Below are 17,429 nucleotides of genomic sequence, written 5' to 3'. Positions count from 1 at the left end.
TTTCTGTTGTTGAATACATTGCCATTGTTATTACTTAATTAGTATATTAGTTCTTTTTGTTGTTGTGGTTCACTCTTCAATTCCCACTAGGAGGTGAGGATATAGTAAAAGGGCTTCACATGGATTGTTTGTTTGTTTTCCGAGGTCTTTAATAACTTGATATAGAGTCTTGGAGACAGATAAAACCATTCATTTGATGGTGTGTTGACTGTGATTTAAGGTCTGCACCATTTTTCATTGCTTTGTTGATTTATCCTTTGATTCCGTCGTTCCACAGAAAATTCAGTTAGGAAAATAATCCTGTATCCTATGTCTTGTGATTAGATTAAGAAAAAGAAAACAATAATCTTGTGATTGATTATATTAAGAAAAAGGAAACGATAATGCGGTGAAGGTGGATCGAACACCTGACCTTCAGATCTTCAGTCTGACGCTCTCCCAACTGAGCTATCCCCGCTTATGTTTATCTGATAGCAGAGAAGATTCCATACTAATTTTTTGGGTTGTGACTCATGGGAATAGGAATTCAATGTTTTGGCATAAACAAGACACCATATGAAACTCAAGTAACCTGAAAGTATTGGTTTCTTGACTTGGAGCAGAAAGAGATAGCCACCGTAGATTATCACCATTGATTTCTGTAATATAACGAGAAGGCTTTTGTTTGCTAAAATTATTTGTGGCTTTTAATTTTTTGAAGATTCTTGTCAATGTGGCACACGCCTTTACGTCTGGTAGAGATTATTGTACGTTATAAAGTAATAAGATCTTTACTTGTTACTCGTAATAGGTACAGATACTGATCAAAAGAAAAACCGGAATCTGATATGGTGAATGATCTCCAAGTAGACCCACTACCAACAAAATTTAGTTCCCTAAATTTCTGCATATTTTTTTTAGGGTTTGCTTTTTCTATTACTAGAATCTCATCCACCGAAGCTTAGGTATCAAGGTATTTTGATTCATTTACCAATTTTATACTCAATTACTTGTTATTTTTAATTCAGTTTTTTTCCTTTAAATCTAATATGCTGATTCGACGAATAAACATGTGAAATGAAAAATTGTTGTGGCCTAATTTGATCTTTTGCCAGAAAGTGTCTTATTCTTTTGATGATAATAGGTTCCAAAGCTAAAGATTAAAAAAATACAAGCACATACTGTTTCTTTCCTGTTGCCAATTAACTTTACATGGATGGATAGACATCATTTATCATTAAAGGTACTCTACTTTCAATGCATCATATAACTAGTATTTCAAGAAACACCTGACTTCAAGAAACATACTTGAATCTGTAGACAATTTAGTGATGAAGGGTTGTAGGAGCGATCACCAGACTAGGGAGACTGCGATATTGATAGAGAACAGAACTTATCTTCAAGTTTGCTTTATTCTGATTGTGTAAAGGGCGATTTATGCAGTGTGAAGTTCAAAGGTGAAACAGTTGTTTTGGACTAGAATTTTTACTCCTGTTCGTCATTGCAACTGTAGTCTGCTGCATATTGTTCATGGAAATATCAGCTCATTAGTTTTAAAATTGAAATAACTGGTGATATATATTGATTTTAGCACCAAGAGAATCGGGACATTACTTTACTGTTGTAGGGTTTTGTGGTGTAGCAGAGTTTTGTTGTGGTGGTTGGCTTAATTGAAGTATGATACATTCATCATCTTCTTCTTCAAGATTAAAGCCATTTGGAGAATGAGAAACCCTATTTGTCTCATGTGCATCTCTCGCTTCATTGATCTGTGGCCAATAGTTGATGCTTTTGGATAAGATAGAACACAACAGGGTGTACCATGTTAATTGAAGATATACAGTGTCTGAGCAAGTACCTTCTTTAACAAATCCATGTTTTCTTGACGGATATGGTGTTCCTTCCTGAATAGTTCCATGTTTTCTTGGTGAAGGAGGTTACCCTGCAGTGCAATTAACAAATGTGTTAGTTTGTTTGGAGTTATATTGATGTAGCTATGGAATGGGTAAGTAATTGCTGCTTTTGGAGACCTTTCGGTTTAGTTCGTGTATCTCATCGGTTAGCTTTCGGTCCTGTCGAAGTATAAACCTTGTTAGGATTTGTTCATTTGGAATATATGCATGTATTGGTTAGTTTCAAAAAAAGAAGAAGCATGGCATGAAGATTTAGAATGTTAGACCTTTTGCATACGGACTCCACGCAAACTCATTTCCAATTGATTTTCCAAATTTTGTAGCTCTTTAGTGCTCAAACTGGATAGCTCTTGGCCCATCAATTGCCTGCATTTTTTTTCAGGACATATATAATTAAGGAGTATGTGGTTTGCCGGACAATCCACATGGCACATTTTACATTTGTATATGAGCAGATGCATGAATTTTCACCTGGCAATCCAGAGATTTCGTATAAAAATTACATGAATGTAGTATTCTGTGCAAAACATATGCAATATGTTTTATAAATCTAAAAGCTTTTCTGGTGGCCCCACCTTCTTACTGCGATCTTAGCTCATTTTAGCTAGCATGGCTCTCTCTACTTGGCTTTAAGGCTACTTCATTAAAGGGTTTTGTAAGCATTGATTTCCTTTTACCGTGCATGATATAGTTTATGGAATACAATGGCATGACTATTACGTCAGCAGGTAATAGGTGTTGCCGTGGCTTTTTGGGAGGATTCATATATGCATAATACTTAGGTTATGAGTTTGGCCCTTCTAAGACTCTCAAGTGTACGTGGCTGTGGTAGGCTTATACATGTTTTAATTTTTCGTAGTTAAAAGAAGTGGCTTGGTGTGTCTTCCAGGTTTAGTTAAAACAAGCTACACCTTGTTTGTTATTTCTGACGTTGGGAATATGACGACAGCCTCTTATGATGAAAAGAGTGGGGTTAAATTGGCATAGCCACACAGGATGGTAGGCTTGATAATAGATGTGATCAACCATCTTACTGGTTCCTCCTAAGAGCCATGATCATCAGTAATCTCGAGGACTATGGCCGTGGTGGAATCTAGCAAATTTTTGGCTTATCAACATCTTCTTACTAAATTTTGGCTGATAAATACCCGCACAGGATAAAGCTTTCATGTCTATCTAGATGCTAAAGACATCGTGTTTTTGTTTGTTTCATGCCCTTTATAATTCATATTTGTTGTATGCTAAATGTTTATCTTTACTAGTCCTAAGGATACTTGTAGTCTTAAAAATCTTGAGATGATGAATGAAGCTCACCGTGATTTTTCTACTAAAAATTTCTCATAGTTTGTGTCTCTAAGTCTTGTGCAACTCCTTGTTCTATTTCGTCAGGGGAATTGAACCTATTCTGGTCTTACTTAACTAACCAACAGAGCCAACTCGATAAACAATCACCAATGGACGATTTGCTTTATATGGAAAACGATAAAGATACATACATAATTCACATGGATATAATAAATCATTTTTTTTTCTAGTCTGCATTTCTTTCGGTAATTACTCATATACCAGTCTAAAGTAATAGTGAAAATAACATACCGATGGTTTTCTTGCAAGGTTTCTAATTGATGCCTCAAGGTCGCTACCTCCCTTTTCCAGATCTGCAAGCAAAATAAGTAGGGGTATTAATTAATACATCTGTGTGTCAAGTGAGTTTGCTCTTAGTATATAGTAAGAATATCGTCTATTGGGATGAGATCAAGTATGAATATGGATAATTTTCTGAGCTGGCATAGTATTATTTTCTAGGGTTTAAATGGAAATATTATTCGAATTTTCTCTTTATGTAGATGATCATGAAAATCCCACTTATGCAGTATGCCTTGATATGTAACAGGAAAAGCTGGACTCATATAATAGGTTGAAGGCTTATGAAACAGTACCTTGGCTTCTGAAGTTGCATTCATCAATGGATGGTGTTGGTCCTCCTTTGACGTGTTGTATCGCTCAATTATAGATTTCATGCTATAGTTTCAAAACAGGTAAGAGGATAATGATTTATATTAGAGTTTATATAGGAGCTAAATTTTCAAAAGAACATCTCTTGCAAACTAGCCAGATTGCATAATCAGCAAATCATTTAACTTACAACTATGTTGTTGAAAACTGGTCTACTCAAACTTGTCTATGTAAGTATTTACAACTTTAGTGGTGCTGCTCACAGTCCATTCTGTCAGCATGCTGTTATTCTAGTGGCCATCAGGATAGATAAAAAAGTTCCATACGACTCAATCATACACTAGGAAGGCAATATGAAACTTATATGAGCAAAGTAGCTGTCACTGATTTACTATTCTAGGTTCAAGTTTAGGTCAAATTTCTTGCCTTTTCCAATAGTACTATCTCCGGTGGCATATTACAGTATACTTACTGAATCAAAGTGCACTTTATAAGTGCATGTAATTGGTGGAAATTTTTTAGCCAGTTATTTTCTAGACATTAGATCATTAAGGAACACTAGTGGGCGATGAAATAAATAGATTACCAATGAGACCATGACCAGAGCATAGTCTAATAGCAGTCAAACATCCTGTCCTAGAAGAAAAAAAGTAGCACAGTAATCAAATATCACATAGAAAAATCTTCCGATATACTGTGTTATGAATCTTATGACCCAAACTCCCACTAGAGAAATTCTAGCTATGGCTTCCCTGATGGAAATGCATGACATGATCATTTTATCTTATTAGTTCACTACATATATCCTATCTAAGGACCTACACATGATCATATCCGCTGCTAAAGTTGATGTATGTCATGCATATAGTTTAGGAAAGCTGCTCACCAGCACTCAACAATATTAATATACTTGGACATCATTCATGTATAGGAGCTCATGATGACCCTTAGTTAAGCATGAGAATTTGATGTACCTGATCACATGGTACTAGCACTAAATATTTGTTAAGCTTGACAAAGATGATTCCAACACAAGTTCCAATACATGGAGAAACAGTGGGCTGTTGAAAAATCTTACTAGTAAATTGGGTAAAAAGTAGCTAGTAATTTAATGATTGGATGGGAATAACCATTTTAAATGATAGTGCACCAGACAACAAATCAACATCTTTCCTGATTTATTTAAGTAATCTGCAGATTCTTATACTCTCAGTGGATTGGACAGTTTCATTACCTTAAAAATATCAAAGATTTTGGAAGATGCATCAAATGAATATATTTATTTTTCTTTCTTAATACAAAACTAGCCTTTTTTTTTCACATTCGGAAATACCTAACTAACAAAAACAAGTGGAAAACAAGAAAATTCTGATTTGTTAAGGAAATAGGGATCTAATTAACTTTTGTTAAATGGTAGCTAGTGGCAAATCATACATTTACAAGATTACAGGATAAGAAGAAAAACAATATAATAGGATAAGAAAATCGAGTAGATTTTTTTGTCAAGGTTTCTTGAATTAGATTTGTATGGCTATATAGAGTAGAGGTATCTGAATTACAGTATTGGACACCAAATTTCTGAAAATATGAATCTTGATCCACTAACAGTTACAGAAGAGAATACCAGCCAGCAAAACAGATGCATGTAGTTCTAAGTGGGCATTTAGAAAGAGAAGTTAGACGCTTTAGTTTCCAAGGCACGAAGGTTCGGATAGCCTTAATCTAGAGTCTTTTTTGTTTTTGGCTAAGCTCATTTTAAACATAGAAGTACTAAACATCGTAATTGGACACGGTACAATACAGATTCAGTGACTCAAGACAGTAAGGGAGTGTCACATTATGCACACACTAAGTAGACACGTGACGGTGACTCAGACAGTAAACAGAGTGTCACATTATGCACACAAGACGCGGTGACTCAGACCGTAGACAAAGTGTCACATTAGGCACACGATACAGATAAGGTGACTCAGGCAGTAGATACAGTGTCACATTGCGGACACGACACCAACACGGATACGGTGACTCAGATGGTAAATGGAGTGTCACATTGCGTTGACACTCATTAGGCACACGACATGGATACGTTGACTCAGACAGCAAAGTGAGACTCACATTACAGACACGACACGACACGGATACGGGATACACGAAAAGATTAGTCTTAAGTATATTCATCCATTAGAGATTTAGAGTACTAATAGATCGATCTATGCTGATCCAATTGAAGCATGTTCAATCTTGTGTTTAAAATAAATTGGTAAAAATAGAAAGTTAAAAGACTAAGACGGAAATCAAAGATTTAAGTAAAATTTAGTACCCTGATTAAGTTAAGTTAGTTCATACTTATGCATCGCAAGCTGTTTTATTCAGATGACGAAACAAATTTTTTTAAAGGTATATCGCTTCACGAATAATTTTACATTGTTTATTATTGATTTTAATGAACTATAGTCAAATAGGGATCTCGATCGAGACATGATAGGTAAAAAGATGATCAAATCCAGACAGGATCAATGAGTGGATTACAAGAGATAGAGATAGAGATAGAGAGAGATTACTTGGTACTGGAGAACTCATAGAGCTTGCCAGTGCTAGAAAAGATCATAAGACCAACTTCAGCATCACAAAGAATAGAAAGCTCTCTGGCTTTCTTTAATAATCCGTTCCTTCGTTTTGAGAAAGTCACTTGCCTACTGGTTGTGTTATCTATCCTTCGAATCACAATCTTTCCTCTCCCCATCTTATTTAGCTAGTTTCTTCAAATTCCAAGTATCCAGGGGGGGGTGAGAAAATTGGACTGAAATAAAGAGAGATAGAGGGAGGGAGAGATTTAGAAAGGAAACAAAGATCAAAAACAAAAAATAGAGATCTAAAAATAGGTAATGAACAAACTTCCACTTAAAGATGGAACCTAAAAGAAGAATTTCTTGCTGGTGTGAGAGAGAGAGGTGACTTTTTTGTTTGACAGAGGTTTTGTCTATCTAGGCATCAAAGTTAACCCCTTTATTAGGAAAAGCTAACCAGGTCTTTTTGGAAAGAGTAAAAACCACCTATGTCAGAAAACAGTACTAGTTTCTGTTTAAGCAAAACCAGTAGTGTGGTTATCCCAAGTTGGAATATTTAATGTATCGATATTAGCAAGCACTAAGCAAAATTTAAAGTAAAGGGAAGATTAATTACTTTATTTGTCCATATTTTATCAAATTACTATTTTTAAGGATACCCTGATCGTCCTATGGGTCAAGGACACGTTAAAACAAATTACTATTTTAATGTTAGCTAGGGTTTCTTTCTATTTTTCTTTTTTTGCCTTCACAGTAGCCTTTGTTATTTCTGAATGACAATTATATCCGCTCAGTTATTTGCCTATTATAAGGAGCCCCCCTATTTGTGTCATGATTTGAAGGTAGGTGTACAAATGTACCTTTTCATTAAACAATTTCAACACTGTCATTGGTCAAAACTATGTATTCCGGGACTTTTCTGAGTGTTAGCATAACTTACTCTAAAGATAAAAAGGATATAAATCAAACACTCAATTTGTGACGTCGTTGGGGAGAATTTCCACATTTTTTTCCTGTCTAGCTAAATGAATGTTGAACAAAAAGGTCTCGCAACTACATATGTTTCCTTGTAATTTCAGGAATTTTGAATAATAGATAGAGTTCGTAACGACTTAAAATGGATTGTGAGCCTTGGTCCAAAGAAACCTACCAGTACGGATTATAAAACGAACAATACATCAAAGTCTCCACAACAAACAGACAATGACATTAATCTAAACAACAATGGTTCACAAGGGAGCGAACGGAGAAAAATGTCTACTTTGTACACCCATAATACACGTGAACGAGACGTACCTTCTCATTCGCTGGGATTGATTGATTGTATTATGTTAATTTGTTTCTTTTGAAGTAGGATGCATAATAATGCATTTATTGAAAGGGAACAAAAGACCTGAAAAATAAGAGAAGAGATAACAACGGAAGTAACTTTTTACCTTTACTTGTTGTAATTATTAGAAATGTGGTGATTCGCAAGCCAATCCTTCAGAGTCAATTAGAATGCTCTAAAGAGTTTTCTTCTAGAATAATTTTTAACATGTACTATGTATTATAGGAATTAAGTTGTGCAACTAGATAGCTAATGGACCAGTTCTTATTATGTTTTCCCGAAACATAAGATTTCAATTTATAGAATTGTGTTCATAAAACATTTTAATCCGCTCCCATCTGATTCTGAGCTGTGAAGCCATTGCTTTAGCCCTATTTATGAAAAGAACTTCACTAATAGGAAATGGAAACCTTAAACTTGCATCAGTATGGATATTACCATTAATCCAGATATTACAAATTAAGCATGCCTACTAGATAGCCTTAACAACTCAATGAATAGATTTGAAGAGATCCTTACGACAAATACTGAACTTTTTTGAAGCTATATGTACCACTGTCTAATCTACTTCTCTTACAAACTCAAATATGTCTTTTTCATTTCTAAAAAATCTATTCTTCGTACTTGTTGTTTTCTCCTATTAAATATTACCTCTTCTTGTGTAGTTCAAAAGTTGAGGAATAGAGTAAGACAAAACTCATATAGGCTAGCATGGGTTCAAGTACAAATTTTATGGGTAACTAACCAGCTAGTTTTAGCAAGTTTAAAAGAGCTAATTGTGAGATTAATCTAGATCTTGATATTTAAGTAATGACCAGTACTTACTATCTTATTTTTGAAAATTGAGTACATCTGTAAAAGGCTAAAGGCATGCCACGATCACGTGCTTAAGCTCGTTGAAAGAATTCAAAGGAAAAACAAATAATCTTTCTCTAAAATAAAGGAATATATCTTGTGCGTCAAGTATGAATTGGCTAAGCGAAATAGCTGCGTTCGATAACCGTTGAATGTGTCGGCATATCAAGTTAATTTTTATTTTTTTTTTGACATTTATATCAAATTAATGTAATTTCTTAATCAGAGAATTCTAATTAAGCTTATACTACGGGCCAGTTTACATGTAATGGAGGAACATGCTATTTTTCATCAGATAATGCTACCCATTTCTGCATAAAATTTCTAATGTTGTACTAAGATAATCACATCAATAGTTAGTTGCTTAATAATTGGGAAAGTCAGAACAGAAAAATATAGAAAACTAGTACGAGGAACTGATAAAGAATGAATTAGATAAACTAAATCAATGCTACATATTTTATTATTAAGTTAACATCGTCTAAATTGATCATATCTGTCAAGGCCAGCTATGTCGACATAACTTATGGGTGACGATCTGTTCTTTTCAAGTGCATTAAGAAAAAAATAATCAAAACCTTCATTTAGCAAGTATGGCAGCTTTAGCTGAGAAACCTTGGCAACCTTAGCTTAAAGGAAAACAATTTACTTGGAACTTGGAAATTGCCAACTAGTACTAGCTTAAAGTATAACCATTTACTGGAACTTGAACTTTTACTAGTTGCAGAAGAAAGTACAACAAACTTGATTCATGGTTTTGGGGTAAGAATGGCAAGGTATAATTATATTCATGGTTTTGGTTTAGGGTTATTTTTATACTTGATTTTTATATACATATAACTTTTCTGATGTTGCAGTGGTTGAGGCCATGTGAATCAGATCTTTTGAGGATTTGAAATCACTAATGGGATCCCTACCCTAAAAACCTTAATCAAAGCTAATACTAGGATCCAAGGATTAAGGGACACAAAAGCCTACGAAAACAAAATAAACAAAATCATAATAAAAATAACAAAACATGCTCTGGACAAGTGTCAAACACCCTATGAATTTCAAGTAATTGGGAACTACATAAAATTATCAATTCCTAATGTCTAGTACTTGGTATACTTTTTTATGTCTTCCATTTAGTTGTTGTTAGGAGATATGTACCGATATAACCACTATTGGTTATCCATGTGCCACCATCTCAAAATGACGCAGCTAAACATTTAGAGGGAGAGAAAGAGATACATATATTATCATAAGTGTTTTTTAATAGAGATTACCATAAATGATACCAACTTGACATTATTTTGAGGGTTACTGTAAGATATAATGGGAGGAAGTCATTTGTTTAATTAAATTATTTTCTTGCTATTCTGTTTTTTATTTGAAAGATTCTTGCGACTCTTCGACGTGTTCTCCAGTTGCCGCGTAACACAATGCCTTTACTTGCAACCCACGTTCTTTTCATTCCATAGTCACAGACTTTTCATCAAATTCTTTCATTTTTTTTTTCATTTTTTTTTCTTTCAATTCATAAAAAAAAAAAGTGGTCACATTGAAAAAATTAGAGTTCTTATTTTCTAGTTTTCGTAACAGTAGTTATAATCTTTCTGGAGTCCTGGTGAAGAGTTATTTCTATACTGTTAAATCCCAAAAGCCAGTAGTAGTGAGAAGCTTTCCATTTCTTCCTGCAAACTACGAGGTTAAAGGTGCCAGATTATAGTCGTGAACTGCGCGGGATCTTGAACGTACTAGCTAGCAGCAAAAGAAGAAAGTAAAAAAATTATACTACTAGCTAGGAACTTAAGGAATAACCCTTTTTTTTTTTTTTTGGAAAAGGCAAAGGATATATTAAAAAGAAAGGAAGTGTGCCAAGATAGCACTCTTCAAAGACACATGAAAATAGGCGATTAGAGAGTTTACATCAGACTATTCTCTAAACAAATTCACCCAATTGAAAACAAAATCATCAAATTTGATGTGCTTAAATGAATCAATATTAGTAGTCCACCTAAAAAGCAATAACTTGATATCAATAATAAGAGAAGCTAAAGTTTTTCTTCCTTGTTTCTGCATTATTAAAATATCATTTCTTTTTAACCACAGTGATCACCGTATTGCAAATGGTAAACAATAACTCAAGAAAATAAGAGGTTTAGTAGAAATCTTCGATTTCCATTTCCAAAGGAATTCAATAACTGTCGTAGGATGAACCCAACCAACACCCAGCTGATGTAAGAAATATTCCCAAATCTGCCCAACAAAAGAACAATGAAGAAACAAATGCTCTACCGACTCCTCATTAACATTACAAAATGCGCAACGATTCACCACTGCCATACCCCTTCTTGACAACATGGAAAGTATAGGGACAACCCTATTTGCAGCCGCCCATACCAAGAAGCTAATTTTAGGAGGAATTGTCTTATTCCAAATATAATCAGAAGGAAATTTTGGAGGTATAACTTACCCGTAATCATGCATGAGCCAATCATAACAAGAACTAACAGAAAATGTACCTTTTGGATCAGAAGTCCACTCCCGTTTGTCGTCGTCTTCAGCAAGCTCTCCTTGACTCTATAAAATTCTCGAAAATTCCACAGCCTCTTGAATTTCCTGATCCTTAAATCTTCTATACGGATCAATGTTCCAACACTTCCCATTTACGTTGTCATTGTTCATGTCTTTAACCGAAGCTTCTTTCCTCCTACTAACTTTCCACAATCTTGGAGATAACTCTTTAAGAGTTTTTGCATGACACCAAACATCATTCCAAAAATTCGTTTTATTACCTCTTCCCACTGAATTTTGATCCCTTTCTAAGTAGTAAAGACCGATTAAGAATACCACTCCATAACCCCAATCCGTAAGTTCTCTTTGAATCTTTAGGTAACCAAACCTCTTCAACACCGCCAAATTTCTCAAATATAAGTCTCCTCCATAAACTAGTCTTCTCCTCTCCGTATCTCCATAACCATTTAGTTAATAAAGCATCGTTCGTTGTCTTCAAATTTCTTATACCCAGGCCACCTTCACTCTTTGGTACACAAACCTTTTTCCAAGACCTCCAATGTAATCTCTTCTTAGTGATAGTGTCGCTCAACAGAAATTTCCGCATGAGTCTTTCTAACTTCTTTGCTACTGACACCGGAATCTGAAAAAGAGAGAGCTAATACAATGGAATAGACAACAACGTACTGCTGATGAGTTGTACTCTTCCAGCTTTTGAGCGATACCTTCTCTTCCATGGCGCAAGTCTTACTGTCATTCTCTCAATTATTGTATTCCAAACACCAATCAATCTTGTGGAAGTACCAATAGGAATTCCTAGATAAGAAAAAGGAAACTCGCCAACCCCATACCACGCTAAACTAGCACACTCTTGAATGATATATTGCTGTGTCTCTGTACCCATCATGGAAATCTTGGTCAGATTAACTTTCAACCCTGTCTTGTCTTTAAAGCTCTCTAAAATCTCTAAGAGTTTCCTAACCTCATCTGCCTTCGCATCTAAAAAAACAATTGTATCATCGGCGAATTGAAGATGCGAAATTTCCATACCGTTTTCCTTACATAAAATCCTTTGAGAAAACCGTCTTCTTTTGCATTATTCATGAGCTTGTTAAACACTTCGGCCACTAATAAGAATAAGAATGGTGAAAGCGGATCTCCTTGTCGGAGCCCACGAGAAGCCTTAAAAAATCCTTTTGCTGCTCCATTAATAATTACTGAGAAGGAAAAATTGGAAAAATTCCCCATATTTCGATGCCCCGTTGGGAAAATGCCCCACGAAAAAAAAGTTATGGAAAAATGCCCCACCATCCCCTTTTCCATCCAAGAGGCGTTAAAAGGTCAAAACATGCACATGTGTGCTCTTACACGTGCGAGCAAAAAGACCAAATACCCCTTCTTCATGATTCCGCCCGCATGTCTTAGATTACGTCATCGCAGCAGATGGGAACTGGTACCGTCATGCCTTCGATAGGATTTCACCACGTGTCGAAAGAAAATGATGAACGGTCAAAGATGAGATCTGGTTCTATTACCCAATCTACCAAACCTCTTTAATACATTACCTACATGTTCTGTCCAACAATGAAGATTTATATGAAAATCACATCCACAAAACAACCAAGCAGACAAAATTTTATATAGGTTCTCAAAAACCAAGAAGTTAGTTTACAAAAGAGATCCACCCATTCTCAAAAACAAGTCAAAATATTAGATGTTCATACACTCTTTACAGTAAATGGTAAATCATCTGTTAACTACAATTAGTCGCTGAGGAATTTGAGTGCTATTTTGCTTCCTCATCAACCCCTTCCTGCGTCAGAAAGGCCTTTTTGCTTCCTCATCAACCCCTTCCTGCGTCAGAAATTCCTAAAGACCTTATCAATCCGAATAAGCTATTGTGGCGGATCATAACCCATCCTGCACCTTTCCATATCACATATTCTGTCCTGCAACAAACAGAAGTGGTTGTAAAAAACATCATAAATCTGCTTAATATAATCTTTCAGAACACTTACATCATTCAAGAATATCTAAAACCTCCTAGTGAAAACAGCTTTTAATATCAATTAGCCTCCGTTCAAACCAGTATCTCATTTTGATACCCGCAAATCACAATTCATACTGAACTGGTTGTCATATCAATGACAGACTGACAATGAATTGGTTTAAATTATCACCACAAATATTACTGTTAGATAGCTTCATAAATCATCATCTGGTTCATAACTAAAAACTACACAAAGAAACCATAGCAAACTATAGGTTCATAGTCACAAAGGGAGAGTACGGATACCTTGAACCGTGAATGCAAGACTAAGAGAATTTTAGCATGCACTGGTGGATTTTGGTGTTATCTTAAAGTGCAAAGTAACTCTATAAACTTAATTTGCAAAAGAAATTTATAAGCAAAGAAGATGGAGAGTCAACCAACAACCCAATAGGATTACATGGAGCTGATAATAGTTACGGAGAGTCAAGCATTGTGCACTGGTGACTGTTGGCTCGCTTAATTTTTACATCATTCAATTTCAGCAAAGTAATTCAAACAAGAAATGGGTTTCATGAACTTATGGCATATTGTGACTTATAACTTCCATTCTTCTTCCTTTATCTTCAAACTTAACTTCAGGAAAATACCCTATTTCGGTAAACCCTATTTGAACCATAATTATATCAAATTAATCATTTAAAATCATCTACACATGTTAGTAATACATTCAATTTCAAATATGAAACCTAATTTAAATACAAAGCAAAAAAAAATCCCTAATTTTTATGAACCCTATATATATAATTTCATTTTATTATCAAATTAATACAATTAAAGAAGGTGTGGGTTTGGTTTTACTTACTTTTCTGTACTCTATATAACACTGATTCATTTATCTAAATTCAACTACTCCTTTCTTCTTATTTAAATCATCAACAAACTCGCCTCTTTCTTCGTTCATTAGATCTTCACACATATACACAGATTGATAAAGAAGATCACCTAGCTTTTTCTAAGAATCTCTCAATCGTCTCTCGGTGTTTCTCTCTGTTGCTTTTGTTAAAAACAGGAACTTAAGAACAAGATGACTATGGTTGATAATAATAAGAGAAGATTGTGATATACTATATACAGTACGGTGATTTTGCGGTAAACGTGTAAGATTTGAGGGCAGTTCGATTTCATCAAGATGCGTTATTAACTTGATCTGTACACCTGGCGCTAGTTACACCATAAATATGAATAAGGTTATCTAGGTAATCTTACAAATGTACGATATCTCTTCAGGGGAGATATTGACCGGTCAATATCGCGATATTTGACCAGTTACCGTCTCTTGGATGGAAAAGTGGATGCTGGGGCATTTTCCCAACGAGGCATCGAAATATGAGATATTTTTCCAATTTTCCCTACTGAGAACCTTGCAGAAGAGATACAATGTTGTATCCATCTTCTCCATTTCCACCCCAACCCCATCTTCCTAAGAACAGCCTCCACTGCCCCCCAAAGTACATGATCATACGCCTTTTCCATATCCAGTTTACAAACAATGCCTTCTTTTCCTTCTCTCTTTCTCGAATCAATTATCTCATTGGCGATCAAAATACCATCTCAGATATGGTAATACCAACTTTAATCTATTCGCAAAAACTTTAGATAAGATTTTATAAATAGTACTAACCAAACTAATAGGCCAAAAATCCTTCGACCCAATTACATCATTCTTCTTAGGAATCAGAGAGAGAAAGGTGCAATTTAAGTGCCAATCTACAAACCCTTTCTCGTTAAATTCCTCCACCACCTTCATGAAGTCGTCCTTAATCACCTCCCAAGATGCTCGGTAAAATTCTATGGGAAACCCGTCGGGCCCGGGGACTTACTTAACTTGAAAGATTTCGAATCTCTTCTTCTGAAATTGCTCTTTCCAACAAAATGTTTTCTGTCGCAGGAATTTTTGAAAAAAGAAAGCTTATCCAAATTCACATACTCCACCTGATCCTTAGAATAAAGCTTTTCATAGAAGTCAATGACCTCTTTCTTGATAAGATCCTGACACACCACCTCATTCGAGCCAATCTTTAACTTGAAAATCGCGTTTTTCCTTCTATTCCCACTAGCCACTTTGTGAAAGATCTTCGTGTTTCTGTCGCCGTCCACATGCCATCGAATTTTAGCCCTTAACTTCCATCTCTTAGCAATCAGCACTAACACTTCATTGTAAGCCCGACGATGACTTTCCCTCTCCACAAACTCTACATCTGAGATAGGAGCTGCTTCTTCTTCTTCTTTTGTCCAGAACATCAATCAGAATTTCTAATTCCCTCAACTTCTTATCCAAGTTACCAAAAGCGTCTTTACTCCAGCATTTTAGAATCGACTTTAACATCTGCAACTTCTTAGCAAAGATAAAACTCGGCGACCCTTCAAAAAACATGCTAGTCCACCAAAAATGCATCATTTCTTTGAAGCTCGGATGCTCAAACCAGAATGTATCAACCTTGAACGGAAATGGACCAAACACAATACCACCAATTCTGAGAGCCAGAGGAGAGTGATCAAAAACTGTCCTTGTGAGAAGACATTGCGCCATCAAAGGGAATTTGTCCTCCCATTCACCACTAACCACGAATCTATCCAGCATGCACAAAATAGGATTAGACTGCATATTTGTCCACGTATACAACCCTCCATTCAGCGGTAAATCACAAAGCTCGTGTCTTCGTAAGAAAAAAACAAAGCGCCTCGTAATCACATCGGAATCACTAGGAGTATTTTTTTTTCTGACGGGATTCTAATAACATTGAAATCACCACCTATACACCAAGGTAATTCAGGCCACTTCACTCTCACTTCATCAAGCTCCGACCAAATCAACATTCTGTCCGCATCTCCCGTTGGACCATACACATTTATAAGAACACAATCAAAACCATCACAAATTCTAGGGCCTCTGATGGAAAAACAATGAGTTTGAGCAATAGTTTCAACACAATTAAACACAGCATTATTCCAAACTGTTAGGATCCTCCCCGACGCACCAAACACTATAATTTTATAAAATGATGATTTAATCCAAATGAAAACAAAAGAAAAAAAAAAAAAACACTATAATTTTATACTAGTGAAAAGAAAAACAACCGAAGAAAAGATCAGCGCTTTGGCTGTAATGTCCATATGCACCCCAGAATCTTCGAAGCGTTACTGACAAACTTGAATCTCTAGTGGAGATTTCGACATAATCGAAACAATGCTGTTTGCATGAGGAATTACGTTTATCCTGTTGCAGCCCGTAGCACGTCCATTGATGAAATTTCGTTCTTAGTCGAAGTTTTAAGGTCATAAGAATGGAGAGTCTCGTTTGTATAACCCAACAGAAATTTATCGTTCCGTGTTATTGCTAAGGGCTTTAAGTACCACCAATCTATCCTGTCCAGCTTTATACTGAACTGCTTGATCCAGTTCCATGAATTCTTGTCGTTGTACTTCTCTTTCACACCAGTACAACCATTAGTGGCGTTAGTATGTTTTCTCTTGCAAGCCCAAATATCCATGCAATAAGGTTCACTTAGGGATGAAGATGTAGACATCAAATACATATTATTCCCTCCCAACAACTTGAGGGCATTCATGTATTCAAAACGTGGCAATGGGATAACCTGGAAATTTTCATCTTCCAAATCGGAGGCTACGATCTTATCCTTGTCGCGCAGCCAGTGAAGAGCCCCATTTGCGTAGATACCTGCTGCAGCTGAATCCGATGGGGAAATGGATGGATCCTTTGCTTCTCCACCCGCCACCACCGATAGTATAAATTAGGACTTGGAAGTTGCTTCGATCTTGGTACTTAATTTCATGCATACTTACAATCTTGTACTCATTCGTTGAATGACAGTAACCAAACCCGCTTAACCCAGACATAAAACAAGACCAGTTTTCCCATACGGGAACATAAACAACTTCTCCTGTAAAGGGATTGCAAATAAAGAATTTTTTTTTGAGACTCTTTCCAGGTCCAAAGCAAACCAAACCATTGCATGATCCAAGAATGTTATTTATGTAACTGTCGTCTTTAACAAATTTGCGAAGGTGTATATTCTGAATACTATCATAAGAGAAATTGTAGTTCATCTTCCCCAGAATAGGATCATACTGATCACAATAACTAAGTTTGTTTTTGTTTTGATCCCCATATGTGAAAGTGAAAAGCAAACCTACCTTATCGGTCTTACTACGAGGAAAATTCTCCATTTTTTGCATACCTGTTTGGCAGGTAAAGCTGCTTCCATTGTTAATCGACTAAGTATGTTCTCTTCCATCTCCGTGGGAAGCTTCTCCAT

General features: G+C 35.6%; 3 protein-coding genes and 1 non-coding gene across 5 annotated transcripts; all 4 read right to left on the bottom strand.

The window, feature by feature from the left end:
* Nucleotides 1-384: 384 nt before the first annotated feature.
* Nucleotides 385-457, bottom strand: TRNAF-GAA. The gene has a single exon. It is a non-coding gene; the product is annotated as a tRNA-Phe (tRNA).
* A 676-nt stretch (nucleotides 458-1,133) lies between these two features.
* On the bottom strand, nucleotides 1,134-6,805 carry LOC113323605 (MADS-box transcription factor 23-like). Of its 2 annotated transcripts, none has more exons than XM_026571922.1 (8): nucleotides 6,410-6,805; nucleotides 3,833-3,914; nucleotides 3,489-3,550; nucleotides 2,159-2,258; nucleotides 2,010-2,051; nucleotides 1,838-1,921; nucleotides 1,594-1,748; nucleotides 1,134-1,496 (listed from the first exon to the last, which is right to left on the bottom strand). In XM_026571922.1, exons 1-8 carry the CDS (start codon nucleotides 6,589-6,591, stop codon nucleotides 1,478-1,480), a joined length of 726 nt encoding a protein of 241 aa, XP_026427707.1. In that variant the 5' UTR covers nucleotides 6,592-6,805; the 3' UTR covers nucleotides 1,134-1,477. The 2 variants fall into 2 exon arrangements, with proteins under 2 accessions (XP_026427707.1, XP_026427708.1); XM_026571923.1 differs by having other exon boundaries at nucleotides 1,134-1,493.
* Nucleotides 6,806-11,376: 4,571 nt separating this feature from the next.
* Nucleotides 11,377-12,347, bottom strand: LOC113323943. The gene is made up of 3 exons (XM_026572288.1): nucleotides 12,182-12,347; nucleotides 11,851-12,098; nucleotides 11,377-11,742 (listed from the first exon to the last, which is right to left on the bottom strand). Exons 1-3 carry the CDS (start codon nucleotides 12,345-12,347, stop codon nucleotides 11,377-11,379), a joined length of 780 nt encoding a protein of 259 aa, XP_026428073.1.
* Nucleotides 12,348-16,364: 4,017 nt separating this feature from the next.
* Nucleotides 16,365-17,429, bottom strand: LOC113323942 (F-box/kelch-repeat protein At3g06240-like). Its single transcript, XM_026572287.1, has 3 exons — nucleotides 17,352-17,429; nucleotides 16,957-17,241; nucleotides 16,365-16,868 (listed from the first exon to the last, which is right to left on the bottom strand). Exons 1-3 carry the CDS (start codon nucleotides 17,427-17,429, stop codon nucleotides 16,365-16,367), a joined length of 867 nt encoding a protein of 288 aa, XP_026428072.1.

Source organism: Papaver somniferum, chromosome 11 (genome assembly GCF_003573695.1).
Source record: "Papaver somniferum cultivar HN1 chromosome 11, ASM357369v1, whole genome shotgun sequence".
Classification (NCBI taxonomy): domain Eukaryota; kingdom Viridiplantae; phylum Streptophyta; class Magnoliopsida; order Ranunculales; family Papaveraceae; genus Papaver; species Papaver somniferum.
This window is presented reverse-complemented; position numbering and strand designations above follow the sequence as displayed.

What these genes read in the sequence shown, in the direction of transcription:
- LOC113323605 (XM_026571922.1), bottom strand. Translation starts at nt 6,591, where the DNA reads ATGGGGAGAGGAAAGATTGTGATTCGAAGGATAGATAACACAACCAGT. An exon ending in ACCTTGCAAGAAAACCATCG is followed by an intron (nt 2,259 to 3,488) that starts GTATGTTATTTT and finishes AAAAAAATGCAG; the next exon opens with GCAATTGATGGGCCAAGAGC. An exon ending in GTGGAGTCCGTATGCAAAAG is followed by an intron (nt 2,052 to 2,158) that starts GTCTAACATTCT and finishes ATACTTCGACAG; the next exon opens with GACCGAAAGCTAACCGATGA.
- LOC113323943 (XM_026572288.1), bottom strand. Translation starts at nt 12,347, where the DNA reads ATGGGGAATTTTTCCAATTTTTCCTTCTCAGTAATTATTAATGGAGCA. An exon ending in GAATAATGCAAAAGAAGACG is followed by an intron (nt 12,099 to 12,181) that starts GTTTTCTCAAAG and finishes TTGTTTTTTTAG; the next exon opens with ATGCGAAGGCAGATGAGGTT. An exon ending in CAATAATTGAGAGAATGACA is followed by an intron (nt 11,743 to 11,850) that starts GTAAGACTTGCG and finishes TCTCTTTTTCAG; the next exon opens with ATTCCGGTGTCAGTAGCAAA.
- LOC113323942 (XM_026572287.1), bottom strand. Translation starts at nt 17,429, where the DNA reads ATGGAGAAGCTTCCCACGGAGATGGAAGAGAACATACTTAGTCGATTA. An exon ending in CAGCTTTACCTGCCAAACAG is followed by an intron (nt 17,242 to 17,351) that starts GTATGCAAAAAA and finishes TATTGTGATCAG; the next exon opens with TATGATCCTATTCTGGGGAA. An exon ending in CAACGAATGAGTACAAGATT is followed by an intron (nt 16,869 to 16,956) that starts GTAAGTATGCAT and finishes GGAGAAGCAAAG; the next exon opens with GATCCATCCATTTCCCCATC.